Raw genomic sequence first — 23,720 nt, 5'->3', positions numbered from 1 at the left:
GGGGCCGTCGCGGGAGCAGACTGCTGGGCATGATGGACCTATGGTCTGACTCGGCAGAGGCGATGCTTATGTTCTTATGTTATGTTCTCTGGACAGCACTGCGTGCGTCTGGTAGCACTATAGAAAAAATTAGTAGTAGTAACCCTCCCTTTTACAAAACCGCGAAAGCATTTTATAGCATAGGCTAGCGTGCTGAATGCTCTTTGCTGCTCATAGGAACTCTCTGAGTATCGGGAGCAGCACAGAGCATTCAGAATGCCATCCAGTGCTAAAAATCACTTTTGTAGTTTTGAAAAAAATGGGAGTGGGGGTGGTAAGTGACTTGCTCAGAGTCACAAGGAGCTGCAGTGGGAACTGAACCCAATTCTCCTGGCTCTCAAGCCACTGAGCTAAGTACTAGGCTACTCCTCTTCTCTTGCTCTTATCTTACAAATTTTTAGCTATAAATATGTTTCACATGCTAACGTTTTGTTTTGTTGCAACGTACCATTCTGTCTAAGAAGGAGCTTCAACACAGAAGCGTTAGCTGGATTTCGTTTTCTCTTCCTTATGGTTACCCCCAATATTTAATTTACCATATTTTCACTCATATACCGCGCATCCGTGTAAAACGCGCACACGGGTATAGCGTGCGGGGAACACAAATTTATGTAAAGAAATTTTTATATACCGCACACACCCGTATACCGTGCATGCCGCCCCGACTCTCCCATCACCGCCTGACTCTCCTTTCGCCCGCCCCCACTCTCCTCTGGCCACCCCGACTCTCCTTTCGCCCGCCCTGACTCTCCTGTCCCCCTTGAAGTCCTGTTCCCACCCTGAAAGCCTGATGCCCCCCCCCGACATCCGATTCACCCCCCCGCAGGACCGCTCGCACCCCCACCCCAAAGGACCGCTCGCACTCGCACCTCGAAGGACCGCTCGCACCCCCATAGCCTCCCCCCCCCATCATGGAGAAGCTCATACCCTGCTGCTTCCTCTGCCGGCGGTCCCGGCCCTTCTGTGAGCCCTGCGTCTGCTGCTTCCTCTTCCGGCGGTCCCGGCCCTTCTGTGAGCCCTGCGCCTGAGCTGCTTCCTCTTCCGGCGGTCCCGCCCTTTCTCTGATGTCAGAGAAAGGGCGGGACCGCCGGAAGAGGAAGCAGCGCAGGCGCAGGACTCACAGAAGGGCTGGGACCGCCGGAAGAGGAAGCAGCAGGGTAGGAGCTTCTCCATGATGGGGGGGAGGCTGTGGGGGTGCGAGCGGTCCTTCAGGGTGCGAGTGCGAGCGGTCCTTCGGGATGGGGGTGCGAGCGGTCCTGCGGGGTGAATCGGACGTCGGGGGGGGGGGGGGGGTGAAATATGTAAAAAAAATGTTGTAAAATGCGCTCACGCCTATAACGCGCATGGTTATGCACGGTTTGTAAAATCGTGTATAACGCGCACGTTATATGCGTGAAAATATAGTATATGCTTGGAGATCACAAATAGATTTTACGCTGGTATTATTTTCTGCTATAGTTAATGCAAAGACAGGCTGAGGATCAAAGGCCAGGCTAACTGTATGGGTTAGCGGTATGAGCTTATCCCTTCAAATGTGAAGGCCCTCTTTCTCAGGGCTAGATTCTCAAAATTTGCCATGCCCTTAACGATGGTCACTAAACCAGATCCAGCCACTTTAGCGTGCCAGTATTTCACCAGCTGATTATCAGAACGGCTTTTTCCAAGCTTCCTAGAAGTCTTTGACTCTGCTGTGCAAATGTAGTACAATGAGGTCATTAATATTAAAATGGTACTAAAATGGACTCATCAATATTTAAAGGAGCACTCCGGACGATACTCTATCGTCATCAGGCGTTTCCCACATTTACGGGCAAAATGTTCCGACAGTTTCTGAGCTGTTGTAGCCTTACTTTTTGGTCAGTGTTTGAGCAATGATTGGCACGGGCACCGACAGGAAAGTAAGGCTTGACAGCTCAGACCTTCCTCTGCAAATTAAAAAAAAAAAAGACCCCCAAATTTAAAGCCATCCAGAGGGATGCCTATTCCCTCCGGCCGGCAGGCCCGCCTCTTCAAAATAGTTCCCACAACGGGCACTATATCAACTCGCTGGATTTTACCGGCAAGATTTGAGAATCCAGCTCTCAGTCACCACAGCCAGGCACAACCTATAAGTTCTTGGAAGAAGGGACAATGTAACTATATGATAATTATTTATCAGAACTGTGTGGTACTTATATAAATGCTATTAATCAATTCATCTCACTTGTATAAAGAGAAGAAGGGCTGTATTTTCTACCTATGGACAGCAGTTAATATGAAATAAGAGAGACTTTTTCTTACAAATTCAACTTTTTCTTTTTATTCTTAATTTTATTTTGTTTTCTGACTGTGCATTATTTCATATGGAAACGTATGTAACTATCAGAAACATTAGCACTGAATTTTCCAGTTTTATCTGGTTGTCTGAAATTCTTAGTGAGGAATTGCATCAGTATATTCAAAGCTGTTAACAGGCACAGATATAACCATAACATTCAAACCAGTAAGGACCAGTCTGTGCTCAATGTACAGCCTTGCACTACCACTACCAGTACTGGGAAAGGAGTTTTGATTGTACCAGAGAAAGTAAAGGCAGTATCCTTCAAACCGCCCCTACTGAATAGCGTTCCCTTTGATAAGGCAAATCTCTCTTGCCTCCTCGCCCTTACATTTCCTCTGGAGTCAGCTTTTTATAACTCAAAGAGTTACGTGGCTTTGCTTCATCGACTTCGAGCAGAAATGATCTTAACATCAGCTCATTCTCTCCCCACGCTTTCCCAGCGCTGGATACATTGGCTACAACCTCAGTGTATTTCATAGGCATTTACCACACAAACCACAGCATAATAGCCAAGATACACATGACAAAATTTATGTATGTTTTCTTAAAGCATAGGTGTTTTCAATCACTGTATGAATCAATGCCATTTCATTTCCTTTTACAATTATAAAGGGGAACCCAGCCATGCAGACTTCTTTGCCAGAATCCTTTTATGGTGCACAAATCTCTCTTCTTTCCCTCTGGCTGATGTATTTAATTTCATTTTATATTCACATACATTTACCTTATCTTGAATAAAATCACCCAAGGAGGAGTATATAACCTATGTCCTCCATCCTCCACTTACTTTAGTTTAAGCCTCACACCGTTTCCACATACCCAAATTATTAAATTTAGATCCTCCCTCCCTCCCCCCCCCCCACATGCCTATCCCCTCCCCATTCCTCCACCCAGCACTCTTCCACAGACTTTCAGGTATTTCTCCCTTAGAGCCCAGACACTTACTTAAATAAGCAGGTCTTGGCCCGTTTCTGAACATGAAAACTTTGCAATGCAGGGCATCTATTCCACCATATAGCTGTCTAAAGCAAGCATTAAATTTGCTCAAGTCGGCACATGACAGAGGCATTGTGGATCACAGCTGACCCAACACGGTGGGTAGCTCAGACCATAGGACTATCCACAAAGGGGCAGAGGTGGGGGGAGCAGCCAGCTGTACCTGCCGAGGAATGCAGCCGTGATACCAGGCATGACTCCGAAGATCCTCGCTGCTTAATTTCAACTCCTCTTCCAGCTCCTTCTTGAGTTTTTCCGGTGTCCTGGCATCCATGATATGTTTACATTTAGAAAACTGGAATTAAAAACAGGAGAATAATTTTTCCTCACCCCCAGGTGAAAAGCATTCCCTGCAGATATAGTAGCCTCACCTGAATCAATATCTGACGGCTGTTCCTGCCCTATCCTTGGCTAACAGAAACTTTCATTTTCTCATCACACGGTCTGCATTCATTTAGGTGTGGGTGTAGCATTTCACTCACTGACCTACCTCTTTGATCTCTAACCATTATATAGGAAGGTGCCTGCCACTGTGCGCGGTTATTACACCTAGAGACTACTCTGCACTGGATTTATGACTGTGCAAAGGGTTACGTCTGTCATTTAGGTTCTCCAGATATTAAGTTTATATGTAAATAGACTGCACACGGCAAGCAAACTAGAACAGGTGACTGCAAGGCGCAGACTGCCAACACTACCGCTAGTGGCAAGACTCAGAGGGATTTTAGTTCAAGCTGTGGTTTTTTGTCTATTAATAGGATATATTTTTTTTAAATCTCAGTGAAATAATAAAGGAGTAGCAGACACTGCTCAAGGTCCCCAAGAACTAACAATGAGGCTTCGATGTTGCTCAACCAAAAACTGCAATGACCCGTCAAATGTTATTTTTGTTAGTTTACAACGAAGGCAAAAAAATATAATTGTTTTAAAACTGAAAACTAGAGTGCTGCACACACTGCTGGAGTCGGGACCGCTAAGAATGTAGCGGCTGGAGTGTTTTTTTGGGCGCTTCCCTTCCCGCCCCGCAAGGTGTCGCCGCGGCTCCTCTCGATCCTTGCCAGCGTCGGAAGCCTTCTCTGACGCTGGTGAGAGGAGCCAAATATTGTGGAGAGTCCAGCGCTAGCGGCCAGTCCTGTCGGCGAGTGTAGGTAGGTGCTGGGAAGAAGGCTGGGGACTCACGCATGTGCACTCCTGCGGCCACAGACCTACAGATCATGGAAACACGCAGTTAAGAGTGCGCATGCGCAGCTAGGGTTTTATTATATAAGATTAGCATGTCAGCACTGGCACACCGAAAGATATGTGCCCCCCCTTCCCTCCTCAAATCTTCACTGGCTGCAAGCAGCATCTCTTACTTGCTACTCGTGCTGGCTTCATCCCTCTCTGATGTCTCTTCCTCTTTGCGGGGACCAGGAAGTGATGTCAGAGGGAAGGATGAGGCCAGCGCGAGCGGTAGGTAAGAGATGCTGCTGGTGGCCCGCAAAGATTTGAAGAGGTATGGGGGGGATGGGTCACGTGGTGTGGCTATGCTGGGGGAGCATGCACTGCATTTAAACACTGTATCACTTTATTACCTTCAAACAACACACCTGCTTTTTGGCAATATGATCCCTTTACATTCAGATTCTGCAACCTAGAGCATGTACACTTCTCCCTCCAAATTCACGGGGATTAGGGGCAGAACCGGCCTGCAAATATGGAAATATCGCAAATAACTTTAGGGCTGACTCTGACTCCCACACCCACTTCCCTCCTGGACCTCTCAACACCTCACCTGGTGGTCTAGCAGTGAAGCAGGTCAGGAGCGATCTTCCTACGCTCCTGCCCCGTGCAGAGCCGTGAACAAAAATAGCTGCCTTTGACTTCCCGCTGTAGTATCTCCCAACAAAAATATTCCAGTAGTAAATATTAAACATTTTTTTTCTAATTAAGACCAACCTGGGCACTGTAGAGCCCATCCCCACCAACACTAAATATAAAACATTTTTGTTTTAATGGAAACCTGCCTGGGTACTGGATACTTTTAATTTTTTTTTTTTTAAAGTTTTATATTGTACATTTTATAAAAAATCTTGCCAGTTAGATTCGGATTCCATCCTCACCAAAGCCCATCCGCATTTTAATTTCTTACCTGTCCTGAGACCTGAATTTTAGTGATGTGGCCCACTTGGCCCTGGAGAAAAGTAGTTAGCCAAGGGAGTGTTGCTTAGCTTAAGCTCACCTCAACCACATGCTGAGTAGGAATTAAGGCTCCAGCTCTGATCCCAGCTGGATGCCAGAGTCCGACACTGCTACCAGCTCTCCCTCCCTTCCTGTACTGCCTCGTTCGTTCGCGTTCCGCTGTCCAGTCTCTCCCACTACACCATGGCAATATTGTGCACAAAGCTGCCGCAGTGCCTGTGTCAAGTCCATCCAGTCTCTCTTACCTAGGTGATATTCTGCACAGCCACAGTGTGTGTCTTAGGCTGAGCCAGACACTGCAGCTGTGTAGAACATTACCGCAATGAGCCGCGGGAAAGACTGGGCAGGCCTGAGAGTAGGCAGACAGCTGCAGCAGCCATGCACAATATTACCGCGGTGGGACTTGAGGAAAAGTAGGCTAACCTCAGCTGAGATTGGGCGGGCCTGTATCTATGCTCCTGTCACAGTCTCCTAAATTGCCTTTCTAAAATAGGCTTAAAATGGGCAGGCTTCTCACACACAGGTGTTTTGTTGTTATAGAATCAGGCCCATGAAGTCTGGTAAAAGCATCTGGAACTAAATATCCCAGGGCATTGGCTCTTATGTATTAGAAAACACAATCACTATAAATTAGCATTTAAACAAAATAACACCTCCAGCTTAGCTAGACTTGGGCTCCTCTTGATGCAATCTATAAGACTTTAAAAGTCAACGCCATCCGACTCCTTTATCTCAGATTTATGAGTTTGCAGCTTAACAATGTATTGGGGTTTTTTTGCGTTTATAATTTGTTGTATATTTCTTGAAAATCTTCTATAAAATGTTGATAAAAAAAGAAAACACAATCACGATAATCCTTAGCCGTTTCTCCAAGTCCCTACTGCTGACTCCTTTAGATGCCCTCGCTGTTCTAAGTCATTCATTTTTCGAGCTTGAGAATTTCTTGACTTCCATTTGAACTTTATCCATCAGGCAATTACCATCCACTCTATCTATAGAGGCAGCTCGACTGCTGCATTTCCTCCCACAAACATATTTTATGTCATTATGCAAACATGTTGAACATAGTTGCCGACAATGATTGACACAGCCAAACAGCCTGAACCACTAGCTCCTTGACATACTCTGTTTTCTGTAACAGAATAAATCATGTGCATGAAGTTTCAAGATAAAGTTAGCTTCAACCAAAGGAGCGAGAACTGCTGCAGGAGAATCATCACTTGGGACATTGGATGGGGCTTGGAACCGACTGTAAATTAGCAGGAAATATTTGCCCTGCTTTATAGCAGCACTGTGCACATTGGGGGGGGGGGGGGGGAATTCTATAAATAGCACCCAAAATTAGGCATAAATACAATATCCACAGAGGGAACACAGCAAACTACCATGTAATTAAAAACACTGTGCTCCAGAAATGCCAAGGGTGAATCATCTCAGAAAGAGATTTACCACGACAAAAAGTGAGATTTTTCAAATGGTGCATCCAGGGTATATATCTAGAATGAATCGAGGCAGCATTAAATGACACTGGGGTTTCTTTGGAGCCTCTGAAAGAACATAGACAAAGGGCTAGATTCACGGATCCGATCTGATCAGTGGGCGATCCGAGGCCGGGCGACCGATTCTGAACGCGCCTGCATACAAAGCAGACCGATCGGAGGCACGTCCCCAACTGACCACATGGATCGCTGAAGAGCGATCCCAGCGCATGCGCAGACCATCTACTTTGCCTATAGATGGTCTGCGCATGCGTTTACAGTCCGTGCTTTTTAATTTTTTTTACTTTTGGACTCACGAGACTGTGGTTTTAACCCGCGGGTTAAAAACACATGCTCGTGCTGCAGGGAAGGAAAGCAGAGCAGGGGCGGCAAATGGCAGGAGAATCGGGGCTGAATCAGGGCTGAGCAGGGCGGCAAAAGGCAGGAGAATTAGGGCTGAGAGCAGGGTTTTTGCACAAGTGACTGGTCCTCAGAAGTCGCTTGCTTTTGGATCAGCCAGCTGAGTCAGTGTCCCTCTTTTTTTTTTTTTAGTGAATCACGTCCCTGCCTACTTTGCCGTTTCCCCTCATTTGCATGCATGGATCGGAATCGGATCGGTACACAGGTTAGTGAATTGGATTGGAGGGAAATCGGGTTGCAAAGTGGTCGCAAACCGATCAGTACACAATCGGTTTGCTTAGTGAATCTAGACCAAAGTGGGAAGCAATTTGGGTAAATTTTTTGAGCTGACAATTGTCTTCCAACCAGTAGTTAAAAGTATATACAGTATATTGGTTTCAGAGCACATCTACTTGCAATAAAAAGAAAAGGGACAGGGAAAGGAGAAGCAGTAGGCAGGAAGGTGGGCTCAGATTTCTTTTTACTGGTTGGACCACTTGGTTTACTCCTCTAAGGCTTCCCTCCCATGAAAGCAGTGATCAAGATCAGCGCACTGGTACTGAACCTTTGATGAGTGAGAAATAAGGTTCAAAGTAGGGTTGTCAACTGACCAGTTTTGCAATGGCCAGGCCAGTTGCTGCCAGTTCCTTTTGCCACCTCAGGCTCCCTGTCCCTGCAGTATGACAGCATTCTCTCCCTTCCTTTTTTCCTTTCTGCGAGACCTGCAACTTTCCCCTAGCTCCTGCGGGTCTCGTGGCATCTCCTCCCTCTTGTCACAGTATTCAACTAGAAGTAAGCCACAGGTAGCACTGAAGAGGCACCCTGCTTCTGGCTGTTGCGGTCCTTCTCTTTGCTTGGTCCGTATACAGGATGTTGCTTCAGAAAAGAGGAGGGGCAGTCTGGGCAATTAAACTGCTAACCTTAGAGGTAGGCCATTCTAAAAAATAAATAAGTAAATCTAATTTTGGAATTTTTTTTTTAGAATGGACATTTCCCTGCTGCCTACTTTCTGCGCCTAGGAACTTAGGCCCAAAGGGAACTTGTAATCGTGGAGGGGCATAATCAAAGAAAGGTCTAACACTCACCTACATTAGCACTAGTATTCTATAATCTAAGCACACAAATGGTGGACACGTTTAGGTGCTCATATGAGGGGGACAGTCAAATTTTGCAAATGCGCTTTCTAAAATTTTCATCCGCGTTAAGTTGAATTTAGTGAACTGTAGCTTCTTATCTGTGCAGGACACGGCTGATGGTACAATGGCTGTACCTAAACACCTCCCGATACTCTTTTATACCTCTAGCCATACGTAGTCTACAGATGTGTACTGGGTACCCCGATCGGCCCCTTACTGAAAGAGGAAGTACAGCTGTGCTGGAAAACCAGCCTTTGATTTCCTGAGGCAGATACAGTACATACAGCAAGTCAGGCTTTCTCCTTTTCATGTCAAGAGATTTAAGAGTGGGAAAACAGCGGCTTTTTTGGAGGTCTATCTTTCTTTAACAGGTAAGGAGAAATCTAAATGTTGCTCCATCTCTTCATTAAAGCATACAGTTTGCGGATTTGAGGACTTAACATGCTATACCAAGAAGTGGCCTCTCTCTAGACTTTGTTCTTTGAGTGCATGACCAGGGTCTTTGCCATCCTTCTTAGTAGAGTGTACACTGAAGCCCTAATGAGACTTCCAGCCAGTCCACCATCAACCGCCTGCAGTTCCCTGGTGTCTTTAGGTCACATGACAGGATTTCATTCATTTCCTGAGCTGATTTGAACAGAGCTAATGGACATTTCCACAGACTGAGCTGAGCCTATTACCATCACTATCTTGGTTATTTAAGAATTCTCTTGAGATGGTTCATTTCAAGCCTACAAGCTGGGGACTGAAATGATGTCATGGATGATTGTAACTGGTCAACTTGATACTCTCCTAATTTGCCCAAGAACAGCTTGCTGCTTGTACTCAGATCAAACGATTATGGTTCAGCTTGAAGGATTTTTTTCTTTTTTTGAGATACCAAATATTTTATTAAGATTATTAGTAAAAAGTAATACAAAGACAAACTTCCAACTTATAAAATTAAGTCCTGTTTCTGAACTTGCAAACCACATTAGATTTAACAATTAAAAAGCCCAAACGCAGGGTTCCAAACAAAGGAACAGAAAGATCATTCGCAGCCCAGGTCAGCTGGGACTGGGAATGCAGCAGAGGCAGTAGGGAGCTCTGGTTATTACTGCAGCCTAGTGATTAGAGCAAGGGTTCTCAGGACACACCAAGCCAGAATGGTTTTCAAGATATCCACAACGAATATGCGCGAGATAAATTCTCCTTCAATTCCTCCATTGTATCCAAAACTGTATTATGAATATTCATTGTGGTTATCCTGAAATCTGACTGGCTGAGTGTGTCCCGAGGACTGGGAGATCCCCTGGGTTACAACATGGGGCTGACAACTAAGGAGGCATGGTTCACATCTCGCCACTTTTCCTTGTGATCTTAAGCAGGTTGCTTAAATTTCTATTGTTTCATGTACAAAATACCTTGTGTTCCTGAATATAATTTGCCCTGAAGTACTACTGGAAAAGGTGTGAAATTAAATTCAAATGAATATTTATTTATTCATTCATTCAATTTTATACTGTTCTCTCAAGGGAGCCATGAATTTCTCCCAAGGGAGCCCATGAATTTCTATACTGTTTTCCCAAGGGTTTACATGAATTTATTCAGGTACTCAAGCATTTTTCTCTGTCTGTCCTGGTGGGCTCATAATCTATCTAATGTACCTGGGGCAATAGAGGATTAAGTGACTTACCCAGGGTCACAAAGAGCAGTCTGGGTTTGAACCTCAGGGAGCTGGCTCTAGCTTTATCAACTGTGTCACACTCTCCCCCATAGAAACACATGGTGACTGGATTCAGCAGTTTTTATATGCCATCGAATCCAGCAATATAGGAAGAATTTGAAATCGCTCATGATTACAAAATAAGTTTGTAGAAACAAAGAAGAACTTAAATTAGACTAATGTCTAGGGATAACTATTTTGGGACTTTCAGAAGGAGTGTTCAGACAGCTACAACACTGAATGTTCTCACAGACAGGAGATGGACCAGCTCTTGAACTGCAGCCATCACAACTCTCAAGGTTGCAATGTTTCTTATTCTGAACCCACAATAAAGAAAGCAAGCAAGCAATTAAAAGAAAAAGAATAGTTGAATGTATGAGACTTTATGTTGGGACTGCACTGGAATGGATTTTGTTTTTAGTTTTTGTTTAGGCTGTGGGATTGGGAGTGGGAGTGGGGTGGGGGGGGAGACTCAGGTATACGGTGAAATAGGGATGAGTTCTGGTATCCATTTATTTTGTTGTACACCATGTATATTTGAGTATTTTGCTTATTTCTGAAAAAGCAATAAAATATATTCTTAAAAAAAAAAAAAAAAGAATATGGGTGAATTCACTCCTAAATTCATTCTTTTCAAAGCAAATTCTGCTACAATCATACTCTTAAAGGCTTTTAGGATGTTTCTTCTCAGCGAAAACCTTTAGCAATTAAAGTGGGAACAGCAATGAAAGATGTTTGTACTTGGTCAACCTGATCATCTGGTATAAACACCCCGTGTTTATCTGAGCTTTCATCAGTAAACAGAGCAAAGGACAGATGTCAATGTCAGCATGTCTGACAGGAATAAGTATGTTTGTGCAGTAATGGAAAACTTTTGAATTTAAAACATTTTGGGGTCCTTTCACTAAAGGTGTGCTAGCCGTTTTAGCGCATGCTAAATATTAGTGTGTGCTAAAGCCTTCCTTTGCACACTACAAAGAAGAAATAGTGATTTTCCTGCTCAGTGTCAAGGTGAGTGCGTTCCTTTGCTGGGTATTGTGACGGGCAGAGCTGCAGAGAAAAGTAGAATGTGGGGGACTCACCAGCACAATAGGTCTGTGATTGCATTCTGTAAAGAAGACCTGACTAGGGGTCACCTGTCCAGTCATCCTGGGCTAGGGAGTGGTGCTGACATACTCTTTCCAGCTCCTGGAACAAAGAAAGGACTCATGACAGCACTCAGATCATGAAAGAAAAGAACAGCTTTGGAAGTAGCTCTTGCAAGAAACTAGAGAATGACACGGGGATAAAGTTTGTCCCCATCGCCGCGAGCTCTGTCCCCGCAAACTCTGTCTGATCCCATCCGTACAAGTCTCAAATAGTTATAATTTTATATTGAAATCATTAAAGTATAAAAATAAACAATATTCTGTACCACTGTCATTTTTAGCACAAATAATATAGAACAAGGCTCTCCCCTCCCCTCTCACAAATATCCCCTCCACTATTGAGAAACCTGATTAAGCCAGATTATTACAGAATGCTACATAGAAAAATCACATTAACAGAATACCTCGGTCACACATACACAACACAAATGCCAAATCCATAATAGCCGACCAAAAATAATAAACATACAACAAATTAAACTAAAATCCCAAGAAGCCACACCTTGTATGTAGTAAACACCAAAGAAATAGAAAGATCCATTTCCTCCTATATTGTGCAAAACAAAGATCATACAAGGCAGGAACAGTGTTAGGGGAGTGCAACTAGGGCAACTGCCCCCTGGCCATAGAGAGCTCTAAGCCTGCTGGAAGCTGAAGAAGGCACAACCTGGTAGTGGGCTTTGTGGTCCCCAGTTACGTCTAACACCAGTTATGTCAGGATATACATTTCAAATCTGATATATTCTAATCACAAAATTGTTGTGTCATCATTTTATTCTTTAAATCATGTTGGTCTCAGGCTCTGGTTTCTGTTTTCTTCTCTCTTCTCTTAACTCACTCGCCAGGGTCTCCTGACCATTTTATATGTCTTCTTTCTCCTTGCTGACCATCCATCTTCCATCTGTGTATGAATTTTTCCCCATGTTTTTAGCATCTCCCTTCTCTTTGTCTCCTATACTTCCCTTTCTAGTATTTCCCCTGTGCCCATCTCCCTGCCTTCATCATCATCATCATCATTCTATGTTCCTATCCTCTCCCCTTGTGTCCAGTATCACTCCTCTATATCTCTATGCCCCCCTAAGTTCAGCATCTCCCTTCTGCATTCTTATTCTCCCCAACTTTCATCTGTGTCCATATACCCTCCCATGCTGGCATTGCCCTTCTGTGCCCTTATACCACCCTATGCAGCATTCACCATTTGTGTCCCTGTTCATATGCTCCCATCCATGCCTACCATCTCCCCTCTTTTTGTATATCTCCCTGTGTCCAGCTTCTCCCCTGTCTTACTCCCTTATACCAATGTGTCTCTTGCCCTCTCTCTTTCCTCTGCTACATTCAATATTTCACTCCCTCTTCCTTCATCCCCTTGGTTCAGCATTTCTTTCTCTTCCCTTCTCTCTCCTGCTCCTTGCAGGTCCAGCACCTCTCCCCTTCCCTCCAGCCCCTATCCCAGGGGTCTAGCACTTCTCTCCCTTCCCTCCAGCCCTCTCCCAGGAGTCCAACACCTCTCTCCCTTCCCTCCAGTTCCCAGGCACAGATTCAGCACCTCTCCCTACCCTTCCTGCCCCTCCAACACCCCCCCAATGGGTTTAGCACTTTTCTCTCTTCTTCCTAATCTCCAGACCAGATGCAAGACCCTTTCACTTCCTTCCCTTCAGCGCTAGCTCTAGTGCCAGTCAGCACCTCCCCATGGATTCAGCAGCCCATACAAAACCCCCTTCGTGGGTCCAGCAGCTTCCCCTACTTCATGGGTCCAGAAGCCTCAACAAACCCTCAAATACCCGGTGACTCCTATACCTGCAGGTCGGTCTGGCCCCTCTATATCTCCCATCCCGTGCTATCATTACCTTAGGACTGGAGCTTCAGTCCTAAAGTAATGATAGAACTGAAGAAAGAACTTTGCAGGCCTGCTCCAGGGCCTTCCTTCAGCCGAGTGCTTCCTTCCAGTGTAACGTCCTTCGATAGTGTGGGGCAAGAAGGACACATATAGGGGTCAACTAGGGGCAATCACATTTTTACCATGGGAGCAAGGCTTTTTATCTCTCCCATGGGCCGGTGAAAAGCCTTGCTCCCGCACCAGCAATAAATAGGTTGAATTTTTCCCCGTTCCCATGGTTTACTGCATGAACTGGTATCTGTGTCATTCTTTAGCAAGAATATTCAGCTTTCTTTGCAGAGGGGTCACTAGCACTGACTTATAAAGTTCATGCTCTGATTCTATTTGACAGTGGACAGGGCAAAGTGAGGGGTCCACCCCTGGGCTGTGCAGCTATGATGTGCTTTCAAGTGCACTCTGCCAATCCATTGGCAGGGTCCTCTACCTAACTGCACCCCTTGACAGAATCCTCTCCTAAACCACATGCATTCAAATTTCAGAGTGAAGTCATCACAGGAGAAAGCAAATTCAGTTTACAAATACTGCTCTGTTCCTACTGTTAGGAGAAGACTGTGCCAACAATTTAGAAGGAAAGGACTGTATAAGAGAGAGGAGAGTGGAAAGAAATATTTTATTTTATTATGCACCTGGGATTTTAACTGCCAACTTCTTTAATGTTGTAGAATTGGTGGTGAATTTGAATCTTAATCCAAATAGGACAGTGATATTGGAAGATTTTAATCTTCATATAGATGGAAGTGATTTTAGTGCTGTTGTATCCAATTTTCTTTTTGTGCTGGACTCTTTAAATTGGAAACAAATTACCGGTATTACCAAACCTACTCATAGAGGAGGACATATCTTGTTTTTATTGGGAATAAGTCAATAGGTAATAGGTTTAATGTTAAAACTATAAGACCTATCTCCATGGTCAGACCATTTCTTGATCAAATTTACACAGGACTATATGCAATGGATGATTTGAGGAAAGCTTTGCACAATAAATGTACAAAGTTGGATGACATGTCAGCTGAAGAAGCAGTAGTTTATTGGAATTATGGTTAATAACTCTTAGATAAAAATTGCTCTAATTAAGCAAGTGGTGGGTAGACATCTTTATACTGTACCTTAGTTTACTGAAGAGTTGAAGACTAGTAAGCGAACTTTGCAGAAACATGAACATGAATGGAGGAAATATCCATCTATGGTCACACAAGAAATGTACAACCAGAGTTTACAACATTATAATTTGAGAGAAGTTTCATAATCAGACTACTGAGAAAGCCTCTTCCCAATCTTGCAAACCTTTTGCAGTAGTTGCTAGCTTAGTGAAATTAGACATAAAGACATCTGAAACATATGATGGTTTACCATGTCAGAATTTTGATTCTGGTTTTATGGATAAGGTGAATATGATTGTTAAAAATTTTTAGTCTGTATCGTTACCGCAAGAGGAAGCTTGTATGTCTCTGATCAATACTGGACACAGTTTCAGAAACCTTCATTGAAACAAATAAAGATCTTATGGCAAGAACAATTAAGTCTAGCTCAAAATTAGATCCCTTGACCACCTCTGCTAGAGATTGAAAACAAGTCCTTACAAAAGGGATGTTTACCAGAATCATTGAAATTGGCACTAGTTAAGGTCTCTTATTAAAAACAAGTCCTTAGATCCCTCACAAATCAATAGTTAATGACCGATCTCAATGTTGCCATTACTGGCAAGGATTACTGAGAAAATTGTACATGAGAAATTAATTGAATTCTTGAATTTTCATGATGTGTTAGATAAATGTCAGTTTGGTTTTAGGTCATTACACGAAACTGAAACACTTAATTTCCATGCTGAATACCATTAGTGCAGGATTTGATATGTGTAACCACTTTATTTTAGGGAACTTAAATATAATCTGCAACTTTTGATTCAGTTAATCATCAGAGTTTATTAAACAGACTTCAATCTCTCTGGATTGTTGGGACTGTTTATCAAAGGTTCGTGTCTTTTTAATCTAAAAGGAAAATGTGTGTGGTTGACCAAGGTCAGGAGTCAGAATATGTTGAATGCAATACAGGTATCCCCCAGGGGTGGCGTTATCTGTGACTCTATTCAATATGTTTTTGTAAAACGTCAAATGAGTTGGGGGCTCCAGTATCGTATTTACACAGATAACGTTCAATTCTTTTTAAAGACTGAAATGATAGTTAGTAAGAGTCTTGAGCTATTAGTAGATAAGGACAGGTTGTTCACCCTCTCCAAGGTAGGGAGAACAAGAGGGCACTCTCTAAAGTTGAAAGGGGATAGATTCCGTACAAACGTAAGGAAGTTCTTCTTCACCCAGAGAGTGGTAGAAAGCTGGAACGCTCTTCCAGAGGCTGTTATAGGGGAAAACACCCTCCAAGGATTCAAGACAAAGTTAGACAAGTTTCTGCTGAACAACAACGTGCGCTGGTAGGGCTAGTCTCAGTTAGGGTGCTGGTCTTAGACCAGAGGGCCGCCCCGTGAGCGGATTGCTGGGCATGACTCAGCAGTGGCAATTCTGACTCAGCAGTGGCAATTCTTATGTTTGTATTTGTGAATAATTGTATGTTGGATGCAGTTGAATCACTTGAAGTTAAATGCTACCAAAACTCAAGTAATTTTTCTTGCTGAACATCCAATGGCTGATGTTCCAACTTCTTTCATTTCAGATGGTGGAGGTATTGAATTAGTTAAAAATATATGTTCACTTGGTGTTATTCTTGACCTTGCATTGACAATGAAGGATCAGGTAAGGAAAATAGTTTGAGGCCTAGAAGAGTAGAAAGCACAGAATAGAATCATGTAAACAATTAAATATATATATATATAAAGTCTAGTCTGTTCAGTAAGGTCCATACAGGTTATCCCCTCCATTGTAACTACCCTGATGGAATGAGTAATTTATAACAACTTGTGCATGCCTCTGAGCTGATACAAAAGCAGAAGAAGGAAATTGTTTTAAATAGTTTTAGATTTGCACTGTAAAGTAGGGAATATACATCTATAGAGGGGGGTCAATATCAAATTTAACTGAGCAGAGCAGGCTACTGCTTGGTTAAATCACGCTCAGCCAGTTGTCCACCAATATTCATCAGAGTAAACTAAGTAATCTGGCTGAATATTGACTCAGAATGACCCGGCACAATTCAGACTTTGCCGGGGCAATTTGGGGGATGGAGTTGGCGCAGATCCGGAAGATATTCAAGCACTAGTAATATTCGGTGCCGAAGTCTGTACACCTAACTAGGCAGAAAAGAATGCATAAAAAGCAATCCTATCTTTGCCTGGTTAGATATGTGGGTGCCAGCACTAAATATGGACAGCCACCCACACAGGGCCTGATTCTATAAATGGCGCCCTAATCACAGATGTCTAATGACACCTAAGTTAGTTCCACACACAACCTAATTGTTTTTAATTGTCTTAAATGGCGAGGTAATTGAGCATGGCATTAAAAACACTAAAAAAACCACTAAAATATTTTAATGACCAATTTAGGTTGCATGCAGATATCCATGTAGTACCCTCCAACGCCTAATATGAAAAACCAGACATAGAAAAATGACGGCAGATAAAGGCCAAATGGTCCATCCAGTCTGCCTATCCACAGCATCCACCATCTCCTCCTTTCCCTAAGAGATCCCACTAGGCATGAGTCTATAAAGGAAGCCTAATGGTTGATTGACAGCAGTGTGTTTAATTTTTAATTTTAAAAAAATCAGAGGCAGAGTGGAGAGATTTAAATAATCTGGGCCATAACGCCAACCATATATGCTCAGTGAGTGGAGATTGTAACATCGGATCCCATTTAGACATGGACTCAGGAAGTAAGGGAAAGCATCTTGTCTGCATATATTTATACCATTTGGAAGACAATAAAACATGGTCGATATTGGTAGATTTTAGTAATTAGATCCTTGACCACCTTCCAGATCACCTACTTGTAGCTTTCTTTTTGACTGCGTGATTATTTTAAAATTTCTGAACCATTTTTACTGTTATATTTGAGTCTGCTGATGCTATATCATACATATATGTAATATATTTGCCTAGGATCCATTTTCATCTTACTCTATTTTTCTCTGGTTTACTTCCCTCACTTTCCTGTACTTATTGTACTTACTATCCTTCTGATTCTTTCTATTTATGTAATTTGCATACATTGATGAATGCTGTACCGATTACTGCTCATCTACTTTTACTATTGCCACATCTTCTTATTGTAATTAGATATATTTGATGGGTGTTATCACCCGGTTCCAACCTGTGCTTCCTTGGAAGCTCTTCTATTTGTCATTTTGTTTTTGCTTTTCTAAAACCAATAAAATATTTGAGCTGAAAAAAATTAGAACATGTGACACCATACTATCGGAAATTGCAGAAGCGAGAGCAATATTCAAGTTTGTCTGCATTTGTTATAAAACATTGCATGGCCTCATACCAAGTTATCTTCTTGATCGCTTTGAATTAGAAAAAAGTAGGCGTCCTTTACGCATTAATACTTTATTCGCATTTCCTTCAGTAATAAGCTGTGCTTATAAAAGATTCCTTCATAGAACCTTATCTTTTCAGGCAGGTTCTTGGGTTAAAAGTTTTAGTAGCTTGGAATGAGAAGGCATAGGATGAATTTAAGAGTTGATAGGCTCCAGAGTAATGTAAGGAAATACTTTTTTACAGAAAGGGTGGTAGATGCTTAGAACAGTCTCCCGGAAGAAGTGGTGGAGACAGAGACTGTGTATGAATACAAGAAGGTCTGAGATAGGCACATGGGATCTCTCAGAGAGAGAGAAAGATAATGGTTACTGTGGATGGGCAGACTGGATGGTCCATTTGGCCTTTATCTGCCATCATGTTTCTATTTTAAATTCTACTTCTTATCTGGCTTTTAGAAGATTATTAAAAAACATATCTATTTGACAAATTTTTATAATCTAGATTATAATTTGCTGTGTTATACTGTATTTTACATTTTGGGTCAAATGCATTGAATATGAGAGATGTTGTAATTTGCCGAGTATGTACTAGAGGTCTGCATGGGAACGGGGATCAAGGGAATCCCCCCCTAATCCATGGGACTCCCACGGGGACCCCGTCTGGCCCACAGGACTCCCACGGGGACCCCCCTCTAGCCAACGGGACTCCCACGGGGATGGAAGCAGGGTTCGTCCATATAATATAATGGACACGTCAGCCTTAGTAAAAGAGGGGGTTTATAAGTTAATTACCTGAACAGAAAACAGCAGCGCAAACACAAAAGAAACTGTGAAATAGATGATCCTGTCAGAAGTAATGCTGCTTTTTATGGGGACGGGCAGGGATGGAGGTAATTCCTTGCAGGGATGGGTGGGGACGGAGAGGATCCTGGCGGGGACGGGCGGGGATGGGTAGGATTTCTGTCCCTGTGCAACTCTCTAGTATGTACAGTATTCTGTAAACCACATTGAATTGAGAGGTACTGCGGTACATAAATACATTTTTATGTTATGCTATGTGGAGTGGCACCTACAAGTTAGATGCAGCTAGGCACAGTTTATAGAATCAGACCTATAATTTCCCGGTCTGCAGAGGACCTTGACCTCAATGCTAGTGTGCAGACGTGGTCCGACACTGAATATTTTATTTATTCAATTTTCTATTCTGTTTCCAAGGTCTAATTCAGCTTGTAATTGTCAGCAGCTTTAGAACCACTGACCACTGCATGTTGAATATTGCCCCCTAAATTTTTAGCTTGCCCAAAACACATCCATGCCATGTGCCTTTGAGATCTCTGCATCTCAGGAACCTGCTTATATAACTATCAATATTTTATAATCGCCACTTACATTGTATGCAACCAACGTGTGCAAATGCTGCTTTTTATCACGGAGATGCTTTTAAAATAACCTCCTTATGCAGCCAATGAGAAAGAAAAATTAAGAGGAATGGTGGGGAGGGGGGTTTCTAAGTATGATAACTCTCCAGTGTGAGCCTGGTAATAAGAAGAATGAAGAGACCTGGCAGAAAGAGCAAAGAAAGAAAAAAGACAGAGAGGAAGGGGGAACATCTGTCTCTTCTCATCCCTTCCCTTGAGTGTGCTGTGATGGACTGCTCTTTGTTGTATAAGACATTTAAAAAGGCCTGAGAGCTGTGACCCAGCCTTGGGAAAGGAGAACTGTGGCAGTATCTTTCTAAGAGGCTGTGAGAAAGTATTCAGAATTTTCCCATCGATCTGGTAGGTCAATTCATCCCAGCTGTGCCTCTCCAACTAAAACAACAGGATGTGAAACGCACAAGCCCCTGCACACTATCCGTCAGCATGTCATGGGATCTCTAAAAGCCTGTGATGTCAGGGAAGCGTATTTAGATCATAACACAAACTGAGCAGCTATTAACCAAAGATGACCTACCATGGTAAACAGCTGTCTCTAAAAACTTCAAGGAAAGCACTGAACTATTGGGCAAGTCTGCTTTACTCATAGTTTAAATTTACATTTGAAATGCACATTGTCGGCACACTGAGTATTAATAACGTGACAGCATTTATAAAGGGACAGGCTTTTTGTGGTTACTGCAGCCTCAGCCAGTTTCAGAATCTAGAACAGACATGGGCAACTGCGGTCCTCGAGGGCCGGAATCCAATCGTGTTTTCAGGATTTTCCCAATGAATTTGCATCGAAAGCAGTGCATGCAAATGGATCTCATGCATATTCATTGGAGAAATCCTGAAAAACCTGATTGGATTCCGGTCCTTGCCCATGTCTGATCTAGAATGTACTATGTGTGTCCAACATGTAAGGTGATAACCAGGTAATGGAGGAGAGTGTTATGATGGGCTGTATATTCATTTAGCCCTCTGAGGTTTATTGGAAGGAAATCATTTTATGCAAGAAATCTTCTAACTGGTGAACGGCTATCCGCCAATAGCAGTAGCAGTTTCTTATAAGCCCCACCATGCTTATAGGCACAAATCAGAGAGCCAAATCTTCAAATCCTGCAATTTAACATTGTCTGGAGCAACTTCCAAAGGAATCGTCTTCATTTCCTTTGGCTGTTTAAATTATATACTATCAAAATGCCAGTATTACTGTTATGCCACCACTTTGCGATGTTGCATTTCCTAACAATACCCAATTTTCATGTTCAAACTGTTGCACGTTGATTAAAATGAATAACTCCCGTTACCGAACTTGTAATTTGCAACTGCTCTGATGCCTTGCCATCCCAACTTCGCCACGAAAATCTTCTTGACAAATTCAAAACTAAACTAAAAACGTTCTTATTTCAAGATGCATTCCAGAGCTTCTAAACTTGTCATTCTCGAAAGTCTGCCAACCGCTTTTAAGAAGCGACCCAATCCCTAATGTTACATCCCTTCTCCCTTCCTTTTCTTTTTAACTCAATTTTTTTTTTTTTTTAAACGATGTCATTATCTACCCCACTTTCCCGTTCACCCCCACTTTCATGTTTGTCTATGTAAAATGTCTTTTAATGTTCACTCTCCCCCTTCTATAAGTATCATTTTAATCTTTTACTTTATTTTAGCATTGTAAACCAGCTAGATACTTGTCGTTGGTCGGTATATTAAAAAAATAATAAACTTGAAACTTTTCTGAATTCCTGACTGATCCGTCTCCTGTGGCAGCAGACAAGAAGAGGGTCAATTAGTAGGAAGTCAAGTAGGAGGTGCCTGTTTTAGGCCTATTTTAGAAAGGCACATAGGCATCTTTATATACTATCAGCACAAAAGCTGCTGAAATTAGGAACATCCATAAATACACCAGCTTGGGAGCAGATATAAAAGGATGCAGTGTAAGTATTTGCTTAGGTTAGGGTTACCATATGGCACCAGATAAAAGAAGATGGATTCAGATATCCAGGTTTTACTTCCATTGAAAGCAATGTCTCAAACTGTCCTCCCTTTTTCTAGAGCCAAAGATAACCCTAGCCTAAGTTGTACTTTGTAGCCTATGTTCATATTTTGTGACTCTCCCCAAGCTCTCTGCCCAAACTCCTCCCCAAACACACCAATGCCAGTCATGAAATATTCAAATACGTGCTCGTACATGTGGGGTAACTTTATAAGGGGCCTTTTATACATTTATAAAGTCAGTGGCATAGCCACAGGGGAGTCTTGGCCCCTTCCATCTTTGGGCTCATGCCCCCTCCAAACCTGCCGCACCTATTAAATGTCTAGTGGGGGTGCCAAAGTCCTACCAGCTAAGGAAATTCACTGTCCAATTTGTTCCCCTCCTGCTTGTGTGAAGTGAAAGTTGGTGGCAAGCCTGCGGGATTTCAACATTCCTGTCAGCACAGGTACCGTATATACTCGAATGGGGGGGTCTCGGTTTATATTCGGCCCAGCGCCCCCTCCCAGAATTATTGTAGGCTGCCGCTAGGCTCTGCACTAGAGAGCTGCATGGGAACGTGGACGACGGGAATCCCGTGGGTTCCCCCTTCGGGTCACGGGGATCCTGTGGGGACGCCCCCTAGGATCAAGGGGTTCCTGCGGGGTTGGATTCACTTGAGCCGCAAGGCTCGTCTTCTTTCCCTACCTGCCCTGCCGCAGCACACAGCCGACCCGGAAGTCTTCCACGATGTTAGTGCTGACGTCGGAGGAGATTGGCTTAAGCAAAGCCCTCCTTCCCTCCGACGTCAGCGCTGACATCGGGAAGACTTCCGGTCGGCTGTATGCTGCGGCAGGGCAGGTAGGAAAAACTCAAGGCAGTGGTGTACCAAGGGGGGGAGGAGGGGGTGCAGAGCCGGCCAGATACCCTTACTTTCGTGGCGCTTTCCCCCGACCGACCGACCGACAACAGGCCCGGTCCGACAAAACTCCCTGCCCTGTAGCCGTGAATCTAAATTACCTTCTTACAGCAACTGGATTCAGGGCAGGGAGGTTTGTCGGACCGGGCCTGTTCTGTTGTCGGGCGGACGGGGAAGTGCCACGAAGGTAAGGGGCAGGGAGGGAGAAAGGGAGGAAAGGTGGAGTGGAGAGGAAAAGACACTTAAGGGAAATGAGTAAAATTGAGGGAGGAGAAGGACACTGAAAGCACTGGGGAAGACAGAGGGGGGAGAAGGAGCTGAAAGCACATGGGGAAGACGGGGGGGGAGAAAGACGCTGAAAGGACATGGGGAAGACGGTGGGGGGTAGAAGGATGCTGAAAGGACATGGGGAAGACAGAGGGGGAGAAGGATACTGAAAGCACATGGGGAAGACAGAGGGAGGAGAAGGACGCTGACAGGACATGGGAGAGAAGGACGCTGAAAGGAAATGGGGAAGAGAGAGTGGGGCGAAGACGCTGGCAGGGAAGAAGACAGAGATGCCAGACTATGGGGGGAGCGGAGGGAAGAAGATGGGTGCCAGACCAATTTGGAATGGGGGAGAAAGGGAAAGGCACAGTAACAGAGCAAATGGAAGACGCAGAGAGAAGAGAGAGAGTGGATGGAAGGAATTGAATGAGAACATGAGGAAAGCAGAAACCAGGCTACAAAGGCAGGAAAACAATTCTATTTCTTTTTTTTTTTTTGCTTCAGGATAAAGTAGTATATTAGTTGTGTTGATAAAAATTTATAAACATTAGAGGCTCTGGTAGCAACCCTTTTACAAAGTATGTATTCTTCCCAATTAATATTTCCAAATAAAGTCTCTTTGCTTATTTGTAAATGGGTTTCTACCAAAGCCTTTAATTCAGTAGCATAATTAAATGAAATAACTGTTTCTGAAGTTTATAGGGATGGGCGGGGACGGAGGGGATTCCTCGCTGGGACGGGTGGGGACGGAGGGGATCCCTCGCGGGGACGGGTGGGGATGGAGGGATTCCTCACGGGGACGGGTGGGACTTTGACGGGGACGGGTGGGGACAGGTGGGATTTCTGTCCCCGCGCAACTCTCTACTCTGTACCCTGTCCTCCCTCCCTGTCCTCCTACCTCCTCTGCCGATCCCTGGGTGGTCCAGAGATGCAGCAGGCAGGAGCGAGTTTTCCACGCTCCTACCCCGCTGCTAACCCGGTTGGTGGTGACTGCCGAGATCCGTTTTTTTTCTGCTGCGGGAGCCAGTCAAGAAGCTGCTCAGTGCCAAGCAGGAGCGCCAAAGCGCACTCCTGCTCGTTGCCGCTCAGCGACTGAAGAAACCGGATCTCACAGCAGCCACCACCGACTGGGTTAGCAGCGGGGCAGGAGCATGGAAAGCTTGTTCCTGCCCGCTGCACCTCTGGACCACCAGGTATCGGCAGAGGAGGTAGGAGGACAGGGAAGGGAAGGAGGGGACAGGGTGCAGAGCCTGGGAGGGGGATGGATGCAGAGTCTGACAGGGAAGGGAGGGAGGGAATGGGGCTGGGTGCAGTTCCTGGCAGGGAGGGGGCTGGGTGCAGAGCCTGACAGGGCAGGACACTTGAATATTAAGCCGCCATACATATTCGAGTCAACCATTTTTCCTCCTTTTTG

At 44.0% G+C, this 23,720-nt stretch overlaps 1 protein-coding gene across 6 annotated transcripts in view; it reads right to left on the bottom strand.

Annotated features, from left to right (window-relative positions):
* Positions 1–23,720, bottom strand: part of BCAR3 (BCAR3 adaptor protein, NSP family member) — a 213,011-nt gene that overhangs the window by 60,701 nt on the left and 128,590 nt on the right. For all 6 annotated transcript variants that reach the window (XM_033917116.1, XM_033917117.1, XM_033917118.1 and 3 more), the window contains one exon: positions 3,519–3,650. In XM_033917116.1, the coding sequence (XP_033773007.1) occupies positions 3,519–3,650 (132 nt within the window). The remainder of the gene's footprint in view (positions 1–3,518; positions 3,651–23,720) is intronic.

Source organism: Geotrypetes seraphini, chromosome 12, assembly GCF_902459505.1.
Source record: "Geotrypetes seraphini chromosome 12, aGeoSer1.1, whole genome shotgun sequence".
NCBI lineage: Eukaryota > Metazoa > Chordata > Amphibia > Gymnophiona > Dermophiidae > Geotrypetes > Geotrypetes seraphini.
The sequence above is the reverse complement of the archived record's forward strand: the minus strand, read 5'-3'. Positions and strand labels throughout refer to the sequence as shown.